We start from the raw sequence: 21,119 nt of genomic DNA, 5'->3' as shown, positions 1-21,119 counted from the left end.
AACGGGAACCCTCTTGCACAGTTGGTGGGAATGTAAACTGATACAGCCACTATGGAGAACAGCATGGAGGTTCCCTAAAAAACTACAAATAGAACTACCATATGACCCAGCAATCCCACTACTTGGCATATACCTTGAGAAAACCATAATTTAGAAAGAGTCATGTACTACAATATTCATTGCAGCTCTATTTACAATAGCCAGGACATGGAAGCAACCTAAGTGTCCATGATATGTGAATGGATAAAGAAGATGTGGCACATATATACAATGGAATATTACTCAGCCATAGAAAGAAGCAAAACTGAGTTATTTGTAGTGAGGTGGATGGACCTAGAGTCTGTCATACGGAGTGAAATAAGTCAGAAAGAGAAAAACAAGTACTGTATGCTAATACATATATATGGAATCTAAAAGAAAAATTCGTTCTGAAGAACCTAGAGGCAAGACAGGAATAAAGACGCAGGCATACTGAATGGACTTGAGGACACGGGGAGTGGGAAGGGTAAGCTGGGACAAAGTGAGAGAGTAGCATTGACATATATATACTACCAAATGTAAAATAGGTAGCTAGTAGGAAGCAGCTGCATAGCACAGGGAGATCAGCTCGGTGCTTTGTGACCACCTAGAGCGGTGAGATAGGGAGTGTGGGAGAGAGATGCAAGAGGGAGGGGATATGGGGATATATGTATACATATAGATGATTCACTTTGTTATACAGCAGAAATTAACACAGCATTTTAAAGCAATTACACTCCAATAAAGATGTTTTTAAAAAGTTTTGAGCCAAGAAAACCAGAATCTATAATTATATGGTATCGGATGTAGAATTAGGACCAGATTTGCCTCTCTTTCAATGAAGAGCAAGTTGAAAGCCATAGTTAGGAGAACTGGGAACCAAGAATAGAGTGAAGGAGATTAGTTGCAGAAAGAACAGACATCTAGAAAATGGAGGTGTTCAGATACACACACAGACACAAATGCATGCACAAACACATCTGTGGAAGGAGTGCTTGTCTGATAGCTCTCTAGTTCCTTTAAGGCCTAGTGCTATTTCCTGTAATTGACTTCCTGTGATTCATACATTTCCTTTTAATGATTGTTTTTTACCTTAAGTTATTTGAGTAGACTTTGTTCCATTCTTTAACCTCCAGTCAACCTCCTAGGACATCATGGCTTTACTAATCATGTCATTTACTTGTTCAAAAACTTTCAATGGCTGTCCTTTGCTGATACATTTAATCCCATACTCCTAAGCTTGATATAATATATGTGGGTCCATTCTCTGGTCCAAGACATTCTTTTCACACTTCTCTCATCATCATCTGTATTCTTGCCTTACTGTTCTATTCTTTTCCCTCCAAGCATGCCTTATATGTTTTTCTTATGTTTTTTATTGTGCTATATCTTCTACCTGGAAAAAAGAAACTCTCCTTCCATCGCCACTGGTTGAAAACCTCTCCACCATTAAAGCCCAACTTAAATGACACTTTATATTTTTAATTATTCCATCCTTGATCTCCCAAGTTGGGTATGGCCTTTGATTTAAACTACTATAGCAGTTTGTTCATCTTTCATCTTCATTATGGCAATGTGGCATGACAAGAGTATATAGGCTTTAGAGTCAGGCTGAGCTGCATTCAAGTCCTCGTTTTGCTGCTTAGTGGTTGTGTAACTTTGCCAAGTTATTTAATCTTTCCAGGCCTCAGAGGGAGAAACAGTTAATAAGCAAATAATCATTCAAATAAATAGATAATTATAAATTGTATAAGTGTTATGAAGAAAACATATAGGGTTTAGTATTAACATACAGGGTTTAGTATAAATTTACAAGGTTTACAGAGTACAGTATGGGGACCTAGCCTGGTTTAGGAGTTTCAGGAAGGCTTCCCTGAAGAAGTAGCCTTTAAGCAAAGTCTGGAAGAATAAGTAGCCAAGTGACAAGTCTAGGAGAAGAGTTCTCAAGACAAAGAAACTAAGCATAAACAAAGGCACTGAGGCCCTCCTGCGTCTTACTTTATCACTAGTATTTTCTCTTCTCCCCTCTTAGCTATTGCTTCATTCAGTCCCATTGTTTTTACATTTCATGTTTCATGTCACGATTTGTGTTCTGTTAGCAAGTTTAATTCTTATTGCCCTATTTTTGTGACATTTTATAGCATAATCTTGATAATTGCAAGCATCAATTTAGTGTATCTGTTAGCTATACTGCTCTAGTGGTTGACTAACCTTTGCTGCTAAAACATTGAAATATGAATAGGTGAGGATAAACACTGCTCTTTTAATTCTAATATTTTTTATTCTTTCCTTTTGATGACTTCCCTTTTTCTACTTTCTTTTTCTTTGAGTAATTTTTTTAAAAGATACATATCTATATCTGTATATATAATATATATCTTTAAAGAATTTATATATGCCATATATTATATATATCCTTATTATATGTTCATAAGAAGTCTAAATTGTAGTGGGATATTGACATCTAAGCAAATAATTCTAAAATGAGGCAGAATATTTTTCCATTTCCTTTATCTCATATTTTACCATTCCCCGCTCCCCCCTTGACTCCTATGATGACATATTCTCCCTCCTGCCTCTCTGCTTGTACTTTTTCAGTACTAATTTTTCTTCCTTTGCTTTTGCCTTAAATGTTATTGTTTGCTGGGAGTTCAATCCCTGGTTCTTGGTTCACTGTATATATGATGCTGGGCATCTACATCCATTTCTACAGATCTGATATCATCTGTATGCCCATGTGCAACTCAAATCTTTCTTCTGAATTCTAGACCAATATTTGCCACTACTTTCTGAACATATCAACTATTTATCCCACAAGCATATAAAGCTCAGTGTTCCAAATCTCACCTTGCTTAGTGCCACTGACCCTGCCTCTTTTTCTGTTTCTAATGCACCTAACCACATTTACCCAAAAGCCCAAATCAAAACCCTCAAATCAACCTTAATATGAAGTGAAAACATGCATCACTAAGACATTTAAATTCTGCCTCCCTAAATCTTTGTGTCCCCCCCACCCCGATTTCCACCATCATTGCTTTATTATAAGCCTTTATTATCTTTGCCAGAATATTTACCTTAGTCTTCTAACTGGACTCTATACCTTTTGTCTCTCTCAACCCCGCCATCTCAAGCTCTACCAGAGTTATATTTATAAAATACAACTCTCCTACTATCACACCTCTCCTAAAAATCCTTAGTAGGTTCCCTATTATCTGTAAGACAAAGCCTAAACTCCTTAAGATGAAAACCAAGTCGCTTCATGATCTGGTTTTTGCCTATCTTTTTAACCTAATTTCTTCACCACCTTTCCCCCACACCACACTCCATGTCTACACCAAACTGCTTACCATTCATGGTCCCAGAACTCACTTTCTGCTTTCTTACTTCCATCCTTTTGTATGTGATCTCTCTCTGCAAGATATGTCATTCCTCACTTCTCCTCCCTCCCCTCAAAAAAAGAAAAAAAAATTTGTCTACTTCTTTCAAGACTAGACATTACTTTGGAGGTTTCCTGAACTTTCCTTTTTGCCATCTTCCTGAAGTTGCTCACTTTTCCCACATGTTGTTCATTTATCTAAGGAACATTTACTTCATTACACTCTGTCTCCCTCATAGACTGTGTGAGCTCTTCAAGTGTAGAGTAACCATATCTAACTTTACTAGAGTAGCCTCAGCACCCATTTCCTAGGGAATGAGTTAAAGAACAAAAGACTAGGTTAGAGGAAGCAAGAACTATTCAATCAGGGAGATTTGAAGTGGCTCTGTCATTTACTAGCCTTGTAAATTTGGGCATTTACTTACCTTCTCTAAATCTCTGTTTCTTAATCTGAAAAATATGAATGATAACAGCTACCTCACAGGATTCTTGGATAACTAAATCAGACAATGTATTTTAAATGCCCAATAGAGGCTCATCTCTAGTAGACTTTTTTTTTTTTTAAGTTTTGTTGAATGAACACATAAAAATAAGTGAGTGAGCAGGTTACTGAGTGAGTAAATGCATTTGAGTGAATAGAACAAATGCTGTAAAAAATTTTATAATGGATTCACCAGGAGATATTTCCTATACAAACAGCAGTTGTCTTGCTTTTTGAAGGGGTGGTTAAGATGTCAGCAGGCAGAGATGTAGCAGTCAATGAACTAGGAACCTGAAGCTTGAGAAGCAGTGTGAGGAAAGGCCAAGACTGGGGAAGGCATCCCTTTTTTATTGAAAACATTATTTCCTGCTGTTACTTTACCCTTCTCCCCCCTTTTTTTCATCAGTTAAAGAACTCTAAAGATGGGCTGGCTACCAACTCATTCAAGGTGAATCAAATCTCATTAACCAGGTGACAAGTTAGCCCTCACACAATAAGCTATAGGCTTGGATTTTGAAAAGAGAATGTGGGTTATTGTTTAAAATAATATAAATTATTATTGTTGAATGAAGATTTCTGTTGCCTAATTATTATTCAGTGAAATGTTTTAGAGACAGAATCATGGCAATGATGTTGAAGGTACTACAATTTCTTATTTAAAAAAAAAAAAGAATGTGAACATTTATGTAAAGTCCACTGGAAATCTCATCTCTAGATTAAGATCTAGAGTCCTATGTGCTTCAGACCTGTCTCAAAATTTGAAGCTGAGAATGATAATCTAGCAGGTAGGATTTATAAGTTGTTGACTTCATCTCTGCACTCTTTAGATGGAAAATGGACTTTGATGACAGACTTAAATTAACAAGCCAGTAGGCTGCATTGCTATATTGCTTACCTGTTTGCTTTATTAGTCAGGGTTCATGTCTCTTCATTCTATTGTGTCACTGAGTAATGGAAAAAGAAATTCATTTTGGAATTATACAAAAACTTGGATTCAAATTTTAGCCCTGCTGTTTACTAGATGTGTGAAATTGGACAAGTTACATAATCATTCCAATCCTCTTTAAGATAAGGATAATGCTTCCTAACTTATAAGATTGCTGTGATGATTAGAAATTACATTTTAAAACTACCTACCCTTGTGCTAGGCATATGATAGAATTTGACAAAAGCTAATCAATATGAAGAATTTACCTTATCTAGTTATTGATAGAATCTTCTTCACAAATACATGTAAAAATAATTAAAATTCATGATCATAGAAAAAATGTAAATTTTTCTTTGTTATAAAAGCATTCCCGGGGCTTCCCTGGTGGCGCAGTGGTTGGGGGTCCGCCTGCCGCTGCAGGAGGCACAGGTTCATGCCCCGGTCCGGGAGGATCCCACGTGCTGCGGAGCGGCTGGGCCCGTGAGCCGTGGCCGCTGGGCCTGCCAGTCCAGAGCCTGTGCTCTGCAGCGGGAGGGGCCACAACAGTGAGGGGACCGCGTACTGCAAAAAAAATAAAAATAAAAAACAAAATAAATAAAAGCATTCCCATTTATGTCATACAACATTAAGAAATTCAAGTGAAAACTTTAAAAACCTGTAATACCACTCTACCACCATAGCACACATATAATTTTGCATATTCTCTTTATCTCTTTATTTTTATTTATTATTGCAGTTTTTGAGTTGAAATGGTTGAAAGGATATAATTTTGGAGTTCATTCACTTAGTGTTTTATCATGTTACTCATTTTTTATGTCAGTATACTAAGTATCAGTAAGAAATACCATAATTTATTTAATCATATCATCATTATTAGATATTTGGCTTACCTCCTAGTGGAGGCTATTATTGAAAGCTATATAATTAATAAATGCTTTTATGCATATTTAAGGGATTTTGGAGCTGATAGGGGTATTTCCTTTATAGGCTAAATCCCCTAGGTGAGATTAATGGCATATATATATGCCTTTAGTCCTTGAAACATTTTTTTTCAGAATGAACATACATTCTTCTAGAAACCAATAGTCTTCACTGGACATTATCCAAAGCACTGCTCCTAGAACAATTTAGTAGGATAGAGCAGGCAGAAAAATAAAAGATGAGTGGGGGGAGGGGTTCACTATTAGATTGGGACATGGTAGGGAGAAAAAGGAGATACTTATAATCTATGATTTAATTAAAATCCATGTGCTATAGGCCTTTGGATAAATTGATCATCTATTCTTTAATTCAGTAAGACAGTCTATTAGTCTTTCATCAAGCCTGTTACGAGACAAATGAGAAAACACATAATCCCTGCCTTTTGGGAGTAACACACGATCCTGACTTCTGGAAGCTTATATTTCAGTGGGAGAAATATTTAAGTTTAAATTTTTTTAAATAATTTCAATACAGTTGAGAAGTGTTCCATTGCAGGTTAAGTATGCTACAGGAGGGCAAACAACTTTACCTTGGAGCATGAGGATTAATTATGTGTATGTGCTTTTTCTCACAAGAAAAAGAGGGCATTGTTAAATATCTTTTCCTGTTACCATCTCCCAGCTCTGGAAAGTGTGACTGGCCCAACTGAGAGTAGTACTGTATGCCCTATAGACTATTCCTAAAGGTTCAAATGAAGTATCTTATTATGGGTCTTTAATATGCTGGAACCTCCTGCTTAGACTGCTTTGTGTTCACAGTATCTGGCAAATAGTCCTCAATCCTGGTTTGAAGATGCAATAAGTAAATTTAATGTTGACTACCTAAATAGGTAATAGGAATCATGATTCATTTTGAGCTACCCCATCTATGCTAAGCATTTTAAGACACAGGTAGTGTAGAATTAGCTTTATTGAAAAATAATGTGAGAAAAATATCAATCCTTTAATTTGATATTCTTTTAATTTAATTCTGAGCCATCTTTTTAATTTCATCTCAGTAGGTAATGTTCCTTGTTACCTTTTTTGTTCAAGCCTACAACTCGATGTTTTCCCTATTGCAGGAGGATTTGTAAATCTCAACCACCCAGAGTGAGATCATGTTGTCATCAGACTTAACCTGGTAGGAGTTGGGGATTAGATGAGTCTCTGAAGAAGTTTCAAAAGAACCTCACTGAGTAAAGCCAGTTTTATCCAGAACCACTGAAGTTCACAGATTTTAATTAACAATTTGAAATTTGTATTATTACTCAAATTTCAGATGGGTGAGAATTTAACCCTACATTAAAGGAGCCCAGGCAAAAGGACACGAGTTACGTCACAGAGACTTATTAAATGTGATGGAAATTCGACAGACGAATGCTGACAAACAGGTGCAAGAGCTGAATTAATTTTTAAGCCCTACCACTGAGGAGGAATTGCAGTGCATCGCGTTGACAGCCACAGCACATTGCTAATTTCATTCACAAGCTTAAAAATCTCAATATATTTGAACATGTGAATGTATTAAATTTTAAAAAGTGTAAGTAGCATAAGGGTATCCCAGAACTAAAAATGATAATTTCTCTCTGGGACCTCAAGTCATTTATCTAGCCAGAAGCATGGTGTTTTTTATGAATGAAATCTATCTTACCGCTTCCACATACAAATTGTGTTCTATTATTATATATAGTGCAGCCTGTTACTAAGCAAGCTTTTCTCTTTTTTTTTTTTTTAATATGAAATTCCTTGTGAGTCAGAGGAAGACTGAATATTCACTGCTATAGTTTCCAACTTCTGCTGTCATGCGTAAAGGGGGTTTTTAACCAACGTTTCTGATGGTGCTAAGTGGTGATATTCCTGGAGATAAAGAAAAATATAACAAACCAAAACTAGATAAATGCAGAGCCTTGTTTGGTGGTATTATTAAAGATGGTAAGTTGTAAGCCGAAAACTCAGTAAACTCAATATGTTTTCACCAGGAATTTACCTACTTTGGAGTCCCTGGTATATTTGAGCCTTTGATAGAAACCCTGCAGTGTCTCCACATAAATCTGCATGTATATACAAAACCTTACAGAGATTTCAGGGATTTTATGAATTTCCACATTCAGAATACCATTTATGGTACATCTTGATCTTTATCTGGGACTGGAAGAATATCTCTTATTTAGTGGATTTTCCCCTTTGCCACCTACTGTGCACCAGGCCCTAGACCTGGGACTGGGGATATAAGGAAAATAAGAAAAGGTTTCTGGACTACTTACAGCCTAGTAGGGGCTAGTAGATAAATAGTATAGAGTAGTAAATAGTTTGATTAAAATATCTATTAAAAGGTCATTGCAAAAGCTTCCTGGAGAAAATTGCACCTTAGTGAGTATTAAGGATGAGTAGACATAAACTGTAAGAAGAGGGAAAAGGACATTCTAGACTGAGAATGAGAGCAAGGAGCACTGCCCTGTCATTGGTAAAATTGTGTATTTACAAGAAATGCATAATAACAAATGTATGGAAAAATCAGTCTTCTTTCAACATTTTTCAAGAAGCTTTAAAGAAAAAAAATAAAAGGATCCGGGTTTAATTTCCCAAGATTTTAGCCGTCTGAGCCCTTTATTCCTAATTGTACACAAGCTTGTCCCCTCATTTTGCTTAGCTGGAGAATATTAAGTATTCATTTTTAGAACATAAAAAAAACTGTAAAGGGCTCCCTTCCTAGGGAGTCAGGAAAAGCCCAGTATGTACTGCATTGGATGAGTCTAGATTCCTAATCAAAAACATGTAATCAGTACCTGCCCAAAAGTCTTTTTATAATGGCAGCAGTAGCAACTGTTTCTTTTTTAAACCCACTATCAAGAAAGCTGATGAAAAAGAGACAAATGCACAGTCTAATAACCTGAGCTAACAATATATTATTTTCAATGGAACGAAAAGGACAAAAGCCAAAGGTATTCATTACTGTTCCCAGGGTAAGAGATCAGGGCAGTTTCTGCCTTCACCACATGTGCAGTCTTTAGGCTTGACAATGCACATCTCCCCAAGGGAAATGTGGAAAGAAAGCCAAACTCTTGCAACTTGATGCAAAGTGATTTGAGTTCCATTACAACATCTCTCAGTAAAAGGCTATTCAGGCTTAGAGTAAAGATTCCACACTCATTTTCTCCCAGAAAATGAGATTGTTATATAAACACCAGACATGGAATCAGAGCTTCTGGAAATCGATCTAAACCATGTGATTTCATCTTAACTTCCTTAAATTCTAATCAGGAAAAAGGAGGTGAGATAGTTTAGTGAACATACAATCTTAAAATTGTTACCTTGTTTTGGGCACACTTAAAAACTCAAGAACATCCTAAGGAAATTTTAAAAATTACAAACCTATATAATAATATTGGGGTTTTTGTTTTTTTCTGTTTAGATGAACTAATGCTGATCTGGGCTTCCCTGAATGTGTTTCTCAGATGAACTCACCAGAAATGTTATGCCTTTCTTCTGGGAAAGTTAGGCTCATTCAGTATTTCAAAAAAGGGGATGTTAGGGTACACTTCACGTTAAAAGGATCTGAGTTCCCATTTGACTCCTGTGAACTTGAGAAGATACATTTTACACCTTAGTTTTTGACCTTTAAATGGAAATAAGGATATTTACTTCTTACCTCTCAGGGTTATTATAGGGATTTAACAATGTAATTAAGATATTTGGAAAGTTATTAACACAAAACCTGTTTTCAATATTTTCCAAAGTGTGTTACCCAGCAAATGAGTTCTATGGAATAAATAGTTGTTATTAAAAATTAAAAGTTCTGTTTCAAACAGTTTGGACATGCTAGGTAAACAAAGTTAAATGGTTGCCTTCAGAGCTTTACCATGCTAATGGGTATTGTGAGTCTCCAAAAGAGGAGTATAGCATGCTGCGTTTCTCAGACTTATAACAGACACGTTGGTGTTTGGTTGGGGGTGCAAGTGCTATAGTTTACAAGATCACTGTTGTGCAGAACAGTAGTTTGGAAAATGCTGTCTATATGAGGGCCAAAGATCCCTTCCCCCTCCCTCTCCACTCCCCCTCCCCCTCCCCCTCCTCCTTCCCTTAATAGTATGTACAATCCTTCTTTATAACCCTCTTCCCAATATTTATTTATTTATCATTCTCTTCTTTGGGTTTGAATTTCTTGAGGACAAGGACTATGTCTTCATAAACATTTTAATCCCCAGTGTTTACCACATTGTACATAATAAATATTGGCTAAGTGAATGATGCTGTAATTACTGATATACATCATTCAGGATGTAATTACTGGGTTTTTTTGGAGCTGTGAAAACAATGGGCCTGGTTTAAAATGACTCCAAATATATTTTATCCTTGTGGAACTGTGCCTAAGAAAGCAGATAAACCTGTACAGAAAAATGTTCCATGAGAACTAAAGCAAAGAAATAAAAAAAGAACAGAGAAAGAATATTATGTGCTTAGAATGCCATAATACAAGTTGTATAGTTAGGTGGGAAGAGGAATCTAGGAGTGTAATTAAGGAAAATAATCTCCTGGACAGGTGAGTGCAATCTGGAAGGTTAGGTTAATGAAATTAGGGTTTTAATTCTTAGCATCAGTTATTATAAGTCAAGGTCAAACTGGAAAAAAAATTTTTAATGATTTCTCATTCCTATGCCATGCTAAGTCTTCATACTTTTAAGGCCTAAATACTGCTTAGTAAACTTAGAAGTATGCCGTTAATTTGTACATAAGGAAAATTTTAACTTCATTCTGGATGCTGAGTTGTTTTAGTCTGATGTCTAAATCCAATAAGCATTACTCAGATGCTTCAGGGGTTTTCAGCAGCCCTCTATCCTACCTACTGTGCTATTAGTTTAGGATGAAAATAAAATTAGTTTGGCAGAACCTCAAATTAACCTATCAAATCCCCTCATCACTTATTCCATTTTACAACTGAGAATAATAAATAAATGTGTGAATGACATTCATAAAGTGACTACTTTATGCCAAGTGTGCACTAGGTGCTCCTGAATATTTTCTTTATTTGATTTTCAGAATAATCCTGTGAGAAGTGTTATCACCTCATCTTCTAGTGGGGAAACAAACTCAGAAGTTGTGCTATTGCCCCACATCAAACAGCTATAAAAATGTAAAAGATCTTATACTGAGCCTAGTCTCTCCTTTCTAAAGTTTAGCCCTATTTCTGTTACATCATGTCATCTTAATATAATATTACCATTTCTTATGCTTTTCCATAGGGATGGTTAAAATGTGTATGTATAAACACAGTACTTACAAATAGCCTGACCAAGACTTAAGTGAAGACAACTACTCAACTTTAATGAAGGACATGTAAAATATTAATGGAAATACTGTTTCTTGGATGGATTGTTTGATATGATAAGGTAAATTTTTCCAGATCAGTTTAGAAATTTACTGTAATTCCAATCAAAATGTTTATCATTATATACTTTATTATTTCTAAATTTAATTCGGAATCATAAATGAATGAAAATACACAAAAAAATTTTGAAAAGAAAGGTAATGGCATGGGAAAGGGGGACTTACTCCACCTGATAGCAAAATGTACTGGAAAATTTTTAAAAGCAGTAATCATCTGGTATTAGCAGAAAAATAGAGAAATACATCAGTGCAACACAATTGAGAATCCAGAACCAGATTTGTATCTAAAAATGTAGCATATGATCAAAGCAGTACTTCAAATGAGTAGGGAAATAACATGCTATTTCATAAATAGGGCAATTAGCTATGTGGTTTTTAAAAACTAAAGTTAGATCCCTACTTCATACTATACTAAAAATTAAACTTCTCGTGGATCAAATATTTAAATGTAAGAAATAAAACCAGAAATATACCAGAAAAACATAGACTTGGTTATATCTAAAATCTTGGGGTGAGGAAAGCCTTCCTAAACTTGACAAAATCTAAAAGACATGAAAATTTCTTTATAGCAGAAAATTCTAAATTTTTATATAGCAGAAAAAAATCTACAAAGTAGAAAGACAGTCACAATCCAGGAAAAATATTTGTAACTATACATGAGAGGAAAATGCTTTATATCTATTTTATAAATAGTTCTGCCAAATCAATAAAGAAAAAAGCAACATCACATTAAGGGTTTGTTCAAGCAATTCATAGCTAAAATCAAATGGTCATTAGATTTGAGAGGATGCCCACTTCTACTAATTGCCAAAGAAATGCAAATTAAAACAACTATAAGCTAACATTTGCCTACTATTAGACTAGTCAAAGTTACAAAAAGTAATAGTTTCCAGTACTAGTTGAGTACGTGGGGAGGTGGACTCTCTCAAATACTATTGGTGGAAGTAAACTGGTACAATCTATTTAGACAGTAAATTTAGAAGCATTGATTCAAATTTAAATGGGCATAAACAGCCTTTGACCTAACACTAATTCTACAGGCATAGTATCACAAGTTCACATACAGTTAAAGTATTTTTCCCAGATTGTGACTTTTTACTTTGTAGAGGTTTTCTGCCATGTTGAATTTTTAAAAATATGCAGTTCACATGTTTACTGCAGCATTTTTTTGTGATAGTAAAAATAGAAAACATCCCAAATATTCCTGCTGTGGTGGCAATATGAGCTCCACCAAAGTAGAGACTGCCTCTACCTTAATTACCATTCCCAGTTAGCTGGTACTGTTCTTGACAGTATAAACATTTGTTAAATGAACAAACAAAATGGACTATAATGTGTCTATACAACTGAAATTATTTTTAAAAGTAAGGCAATTAAACAAGTTGCAGATATTGTACAGATCATTCCCTTTTTACAAATATATATATGTATGCATGTCCATACATTTATATACAAGTGTCATATATCTATTAAGAAAAAAGTTAGAAAGTATACCTCTTGATTGCCTCTTAGGGTGGAATTTAAGGAGAAGTGACATTAACATTTTACTGCATATACTACAGATAATATATCTTTTTGCTTTTGTTTTTGTTGTTTTAGCAATGACTATGTTTATAACTTTAAAGTACAAATACAATCACTTTCAATCTACTAACTCTTCTTGCTGTAAAAGATTTATAGCAGTTAACAAAGTCTCTGTTTTCACTGAGTGTATATTCTAGTGGAGGAAGACAGATGGTAAACAAATAAATATTATCCCTGATAAGGTATTATGAAAAAAAATAATAAAACCATGTAAGGGGACTCCAGTGACAGGGTGCTATCTTTCTTTTCTAATTCTACAGTGTTTGAGAAGAGACCTGAGTGAGGTAAGGAGTAACCCATCCAGGTATATATAGGCAGATAGATATTCTTGGTACAGGTCAAAGGACCCAGGATGAACACGCCATGAATTAGTTAAGATTACAGAGCTCAAGATCAGGAGATGAGTTCAGAGAAATGGGGGTGGTGAGAAGCAGAAATTGTATATAACATAGGGACATTTGGCCAAGGTAAGAAGAACTTCAGTTCCTATTTCATGTGATAGGAAGATACTAGAGGTTTTGAACCGTGGAATGACATCCAATTTTTGTACACAAAAGATCTGTCTGATGACTGTGTGGAAAAGATGATGATGGCTTGGAGTAGGGTGAGACAGGAAACCAAACTAGTAATCACAGTAGTGTGATAAGTGCTATGTGAAGAGTTAAGCACACCTCTTCCCACTTAGAACTAATATACATTGGCCTGGTGTGAAGTAAATCTGTTGATGGACTATAAACCAGAAAAAGGAGATTTTTCTCTCAGTACCAAACCAAATGACCCAAACTGTGATTGAGTCCATATTTTGTCTTACCTGCTCTCTGCCTTAATCAAATGAATTAGCCATACAAGACTTTGTGATTAAGCTCAGGAAATGGAAAAACAGAGAGACCAGTTTCTATTTCTGATAACAGGATGTGGGAGATGAGAAAGCAGTGAAGGATTGCAAAACAGCCAGCTACTCAGAGTCAGGGAGCATGTATCACTAATATTTTTCTTCCTATGGCCTAAATCAGATTCCAGCTCATAGGTAGGCATTGGTTCTGGTATAGTTTTTGAATCTTTTTTCCAGATGACCTGTAGGCAAATGTTCCTACCTAGTCTATGCATACCTAAGAACTCTGTGGCAGAGTTGCTCTCTGACCAGTGACTTTCACAAGGAAACCCTTTTTTGCTACCTCAGAGGCACAGGACATTTACTGATTGTCTTTAAAGTTTCCAATTCAGACAAAGAATCTTGCTTAATTCTTGATAGCAGTATTGTCTTTTCTTATATTCTTGTCTGTTTGTAACAATGCCAGTTGATGTTTTGTTTTTACTACTTTAATTTTCATTGCCATATGCTATTTTATATACTTTTGTTTCTTTATTTCATTTTACACAATCTGCATTGTCAACCTCTCTTCCCATAAATTACAGACGCAAAAGTGCCAGTAAAAAGGAAGGGAGGATATGTGCCTTTCATCCCCAGAGCAGCACCAAAAAGCTGCACGAAGCACGTTGCCCATTGCAGTCCCTTGTCATCTCTCTAAAAATGGAACTTGAGGAGGCTGACAGAACCACACCTAGAAATCCTTCCCAAGAAATCCAGTGGACATAGTCCATATTAGAATTCCCTAAACAAAAGTAAGAAAGCCCCAGAAGGAAAGCTTCATGGAATGTAGTTATCCTATTATCTTCAGGATCATCCATTCCTAAATATAAACAAAAGCTCTTATTTTCTTTCTCCATGATATGATATTGACAAGGCCTAATTAGACCTTATAAAGACAAGCTTATCTGGTCACAGTGGTGTTAATTTGTGAGCTCCAGATTCATAGTGTGGATGTACTTAATGTGAACATGATTTATATAAACTTGACATTGCATAATATAAAACGTTAATAAAGTCTCACTTTATGTGAATACTTTGAAATAAAAACAGATTTCCTCAATTAAAAAAATCAGTCAGGAATCTCATAGTTTCATAACTAGCTGGCTGAATGAATTATAAACTATAATTATAGCAGAGGAAGGTGCCATTTTAGCTGGTAAACAGAAATGCCTACCATACTTTGTCATGTCAAATGAACCAATGCTCTTGTTTATATTAGAATTTCTATGGGGATTTCAGACATTACTTTGTTATTTTAACATTTCCTATTTGTATTAGCTTTAAAAAACATTTAAAGATAATATCAAGGAAGTGTTAATTAAGCTCTCTGCTTTTCTATCATTTCATCAATTTAGTTATCACATATCCAGGCATGGCTAATTCAGGGTGCTATGTTAAAAACCACATCCTCAAATATATATCTTTGAAATGTGATAAAATGCAAAGAAAACTAAGCAGTTACCATGTTGAGCCATGGTTTTAATTTCTACAAAATATTAGAGATGAAAAGAAAAACAATTTTTTAAGCCTTGAAGCAAAAATATCCTACAGTATTTGTTGATCCATATGCTCCATGAATGTTTACCCCCTATTTTACATTAAAATCCATATACATTAAAATGTATTTTATATTACATTTCTCCTTTGAAAAAATTAGCATTGAATTAGGCAAGGTTTGAATCACATAAGGACTTCAGGAATGCAACCTTCTTGAAGCGTTCTCTAAATCCAAGCTCTAAATTGTGAATAGTTGCATGTTTGTTCAGATCCTTAGAATGTTTTGAAATACATTGCCCAGTGACCAAAACTCTTTCCCGGAAAATGGAGAAATTGAATAACAAAGGGAAAGAAGTTGACCTCCCTCCTCAGCTTTGACTTTGGCATTTTGTTTCTGAGAGACCTGGTTGTTGGAAGATAAATTCCCTAATGTCTAACGTTTTCTAGCCTTTCAGCAAAGTAGATTTTGTAGAGGAAGAGTGAACCATAACACTGATTTGGTTAACGTCAGGCTGCCGAGTTCTCAGCTCTGTGGTACAGGTAAAATATTATTTCTCCCCTCCTCTGATCCAGTTTCCTAAGAAGATTAATCAGATGTGTCTTAATGTACTTTACTACCAGAGCTACAGATTACTAAATGTGAACTGTTATTAAATTGTGAGATTCCCTTATATGTGCTGAATAAGAGAGGTTTGTGAGATATATATTTTATGGTTTTAGTGTTTACTCTTAGGTCCATGATCCATTTTGAATTAATTTTTGTGTATGGTGTGGAGTAAGGGTTGAAGTTCATTTTATTTTGTACAAATAATCACTTTCATTGAAAATCTGTTCTTTCTCCATTGAATTAACTTGACATTTTGATCAAAACATAATTGCCTGTATAAATGTGGGTCATTTTTCTGAAGCATGTAAATTTTTGGAACTATGTTATTTGGTGCATATGCATTTGTAATTGTATCTTACTGCTGTCTTGATCATTTTTCTCAATAGTAAATGTTTATTTTGGGGTCTAGCAATTCTTCTTTTTAAAAGTTTATTTTGTCTAATGGTAGTATAGTCTCTCTGGGTTTTTTTTTGCTTAATCTCTACATGGTATACTTTTTCACAGCCTCTTGCTTACTTTTATTTGTGTTTTTATATTTAATGTGCATTTCTGTAGACAACGTATAATTAGGTCTTGCTAGTTTTCAGTCAGTCTCTATGTTTTTATTGGAGTGTTTAGTACCCTTACATTTAATATGATTATTTTTATATTTGGATTTATTGTCTGCCATTTTGCTATTTGTCTTCTCTTTGTCTCATTTTTATTTTCCTGTTCTTCTGCCTTCTTTTGTGTTAAACAATATTTTGTGGATTAATTTTATTATTATTTTATTCACTTATTAGCTTTATTTCTTTGCATTATTTTTTGTTATTGCTCTAGGGACCACAATATGCAACTTTAACTTCCAGTAAAATATAGGAACCTTGTACTAGTGTAGTTTCATTTACACACTCTCATCCTTTGTGCTGTTGCTGTCATATACAATACATATCTATATCTATATTATAAAACCAAGAATGTTATATTATAATTTTAGAGTCTTGCCTTTTAAAGAAATTAAGAATGACAGAAAGACAGTCCTGTCTTTTAAGAAATTAAGAGAATTATTTCTTATCTTCATATCATATCACTCATATTTTCATTACCCTCTCTCTATCCAAGTTATCACCTGATGTTATTTTATTTCAGCCTGAAGTATTTCCTTTTGCATTTCTTAAATTTAGAGCTGTTAGCAATGAATTTTCTCATTTTTAAATTTATTTGAAAATGTCTTTGAACCTTTAATTCTGAAAAATGGTTTTAAAAATAGCTTTCTTGGAAGACAGGGTTTTTTTCCTCAACAATTTGAATGTTATTCCAGTATCTTATAGACTCCATTATCCTAATGAGAGATTAGCTGTTAATCATATTTTTGTTCTCCTATGTAATATATTGTTTTTCTGTGTTATATTCAAGATTTTTCTTATTATCTTCAGCTTGTAGTAGTTTGATCATGATGCATCTAGGTGCAGTTTTCTTTGTTTATTCTATTTGAGGTCCATTGAATTTTTTGTAGCTGAGAGTTAATATTTTTCATCAAAGTTAGGAAGGTTTTCATTATTATTTCTTCAAATATTTGTTCACCCTTTTCTCTTTCTCTGCTCTTGTTTGACTCCATTTACCCTTAAGAGTTCTGAAATATGTTTCTGACAGAATAGTTTTAAACTTTGATGGAAGGCTCGGAAATAAAATGGAGAAGTATGGATGAAATGACACAGTTTTCTAAGGAAACTTAGTTCCTTAAATATACACACAACACAACCCAGTAAATTTACAGTGGAAAATATTAATGTTACCTATTTGTCCTCTTTTCCTGTTTTTACAAAATCTGTTTGTAGGTGCATTTCCTCCATCTGCTACTTATGCACGAAAAGACTTGCTACAACGATCTACCCATATTGCTACCAAGACTTTCCAAGCTTTTCGCATATTTGTGAACAATGAACTCAATGAACTTTACACAGGACTGAAGACAGCTCAGAAGTTTCTGAGACCTGGTGGTCGCCTGGTTGCCCTCTCCTTCCATTCACTGGAGGATCGCATCATCAAACGATTCCTGCTTGGGATAAGCATGACACAAAGGTTTAACCTAAGTGCTAGACAGAAGGTGATACAAAAATCACAGTTGGGTTCAGATCATGAAAACACGGAAGGAGTCTCTATAGGAAGGGCCCCTTTAATGTGGAAAATGATGCATAAGAAGGTACTTACTCCGGAAGATCAAGATGTACAAAATAACCCCAGAGGACGCTCAGCCAAGCTTAGAGCAGCTATCAAATTATGAGAAAGTTATCATCATCTGATTCTTCAAGTTCTTCCTCACAGTTTCTCATGTAATATTCCTGAACAGCCTAATATAAGAAAGTGTGGGATATATAGAGATATGTACTATATATGTGTGGAAATAGGGGGTATTTAGCATTTTTTTTCTCAAAAAGAAAATGTAGGAAATATTAGCATGACACAGATAGCTCAATTCAAGATACAGCAGTGTCTCAAAACTGGAAAAATTGTTTATCTTAGCATTATATTTGACTTTTGAAATGCAGTCCTTTCTCTAACTGGGAGTTTTTTTTAAAAAGAAGGAGAAGAAGAAGAAGAGGAGAATATGTGTATTTACTTAACTATGTAAATTCAAGCTGTCAAAAGAGAGATTATAATTATATCTGCATGCCCAAATTCTGAATTTAGATATTCAGATTTGCAACAGACTGTCTATAACTCAAATAATTAATAATGATCATAAAATGAATTTTAATTTTCCTACTTGGGAATAATTAATTAGTACTATAGCTTTCTCAAATATAGGTACTATGAAAATTTAAAATATTCAAGTATTATTTTAAAAATGCATTATACTGATAAATTTCATTACTGAAATTACAGTGTTCATTGTTTTAAAGGGATTTTCCAGTATGATATGTGCCATGTTTTCATATATTAGAAACTAAAAATGTAGAATTGCTCTAATAGCTCTCACAGAGAGTGTTTCACAAAACTTATATTTAAAGTCAATTGTGTTTATTTTAATAATAGCCCAGAATGCTTTTGATAAATAAAAATCTGTCATCATTTGAATCCTGCAATTTTAAATTGGGCTATTCAAAATATTCAAAGTCTATTTGAAATGGAAAAGTATGTTATCTCTTCCAGATACTAAAATCAATGATTTTATTTACAAATAGTAATTGTAATTGTAAAATATTTATTCAGGTGAAGTTCACGTGGCAGAGGATTCTTTAACAAATTAATGAAATTGATTCAGTATTCCCATAACTTTTTATACATTAATATGCACTTCTAATTTATTCAGTTATGCAGCAAGTACTGAACTAGACAAAGAAACAAAGGCGAGTAAAATACACATAGCCCATAGTATTAGTCCTGTGGAGTTTATAGTCTAGCCAAGAAGAGCAATGGTAGTTAAATAATCATAAATATTAGTATAAAATTGACAAAGTGGTAAGGGCTATAAAGAAGTAGTACAAGGTACCATAAGTACATCTAGTAGGGATTTCATCTACTGAAGGAAACCAGGTCTGACAACATGGTGCTTGATTTGTGAATGATGAATAAGTGATAATTAGTAAAAGGATACATGGGCATGTTCATTAAAGGTGCATGTAAATGATTGTTTTCTTAAGTAGTTTCCCTTGAAGTCATATTTATACTATTAATTTGCTCAGTAAACTATTTATTCAAATACAGGAAAAATTCATCTTCTCAATTATGATTACAAACTCTAAGTTGGTGAATCCAATGAATAAAATATCAACATAACTATATGGGCAAAAGATAAGAATTAAATACTTGAATTTACCTCAGACTTACTTTATCTACCTCTGTAATATTTAGCTTTAGTTCCCAAGTTTGTTTACCACTTGTAATTTACAGACTTTATTCAGATCTGAACAATTCTGCAGTGAAATCAGAATTAGAAAATATTCTAGGGAACAGTATGCTCAAATTAGAAACAAATGAAAGTGCCTAGCTTAATCTCCTCAGTCCTTCCTGAAGAATTTAAGTTCCTCTTTGTATGTACGTCATATTTGTGAATGAGAATGATTCCCAAAGGTAAGTGCCCATCTGAGTATCTGATCAGAATATAAAAGATCGCATCTAATATTCAACAATGATTCACCTATTTCATCAATCATTTTTGGATGCTATATAATACAGGAATCTTTTCATTAATGTTAAATGGAAATTGACTGCCCTGGGTTGGATGGCATCCTTACAAACTTCATGTCCTTTGCAAAACCTCATAATGTGACCTTATGTGGAAATATGGCTATTGCAGATGTAAGTAGTTAAGAGGAGGTCATACTGGAGCAGGGAAGGCCCTTAATCCAATATGTCTGTGTCATTATAAGAAGAGGAGAAGAGAGAGACACAGGGAAGAATGCCACACGAAGGTAGAGGCAGAAATTGAAGTGATACATCTACAAGCCAAGGGACACCAAGAATTGCTGGCAACCATAAGAAGCTAGGAGAGAAGCATGGAATAGATTCTCCCTCATAGACTTTAGTAGGAACTAATAACTCTGCTGACACCTTGGTTTCAGACTTCCAAGCTCCAGAACAGTGACAGAATAAATTTCTGCTATTTTATGCCAGCCAATCTGTGGTAATTTATTACGGCAGCCCTAAGGAACTAATACTCTGACCCAAAAAACAAAAATCTTGAAAAATATTCATAAAGAAAAAATCGTGCTTCAATAAACACAAAATTGGTTTCAAAATGTTGTAGTGCAAAAATATATTAGCTTTTTTTCTGTAATTAGGCTATTTGCCACAATCATTCTTACCTGACTCTTAGTTTTAGTTGTAGGATGCATAATAAAATACATGAATGAGTTTCAAATTGTTAACTCTGGAGAATGGTTTAGGGAAATTCATATAATACATATAGAAAACAGATTATTGAAATGAATACATTTTAGTACATTTTATTGGAAAAGTACATTACTTTTCCAATAAAATATAAGCTATATAAAACAGTTGTTTTACATTTCAGAATCTTTGTATCGACTGCTCTCTACCAATCATTTTAATATAACATCCATCCCATTGTGTAGGACATCAGTTAACAGGTTTTAGTTCATTGCTTATTAAGAAATGAAATTTAATAACTGCACACAATTTTTAATTGATATCCCTATTTTGTATATTCATTTCATTTTAACAATTATATGTTAGTTATGTAATCTTTTTGAAATTTCTAGGGTAACTTTTTGGGGGTAATTTTTGGGCTATATCGTATCTATATATTTTTTTCTATTTCATGTAATATGTGATATCTATTTTTTTTTCTATTTCATGTAATATGTCATATATGGTTTGTGCTTAACTTCATTTATATTGAACTATTTATTATGTTACAACCAATAGTTTATAAGAGAATACAGGGCTTCCCTGGTGGCACAGTGGTTGA

The 21,119-nt window shown here is 34.2% G+C and overlaps 1 protein-coding gene across 5 annotated transcripts in view; it reads left to right on the top strand.

Moving 5' to 3' along the window:
- Positions 1–20,306, top strand: part of METTL15 (methyltransferase like 15) — a 203,453-nt gene extending 183,147 nt beyond the window's left edge. For 4 of the 5 annotated variants that reach the window (XM_049714235.1, XM_004263948.4, XM_049714234.1 and 1 more), the window contains one exon: positions 17,524–20,306. In XM_049714235.1, the coding sequence (XP_049570192.1) occupies positions 17,524–17,969 (446 nt within the window). In that variant the 3' untranslated portion in view covers positions 17,970–20,306. The remainder of the gene's footprint in view (positions 1–17,523) is intronic. The other variant, XM_049714237.1, reaches the window with a different exon arrangement.
- Positions 20,307–21,119: the final 813 nt, after the last annotated feature.

This window comes from Orcinus orca, chromosome 8 (genome assembly GCF_937001465.1).
Source record: "Orcinus orca chromosome 8, mOrcOrc1.1, whole genome shotgun sequence".
NCBI classification, from domain to species: Eukaryota; Metazoa; Chordata; class Mammalia; order Artiodactyla; family Delphinidae; genus Orcinus; species Orcinus orca.
The sequence above is the reverse complement of the archived record's forward strand: the minus strand, read 5'-3'. Positions and strand labels throughout refer to the sequence as shown.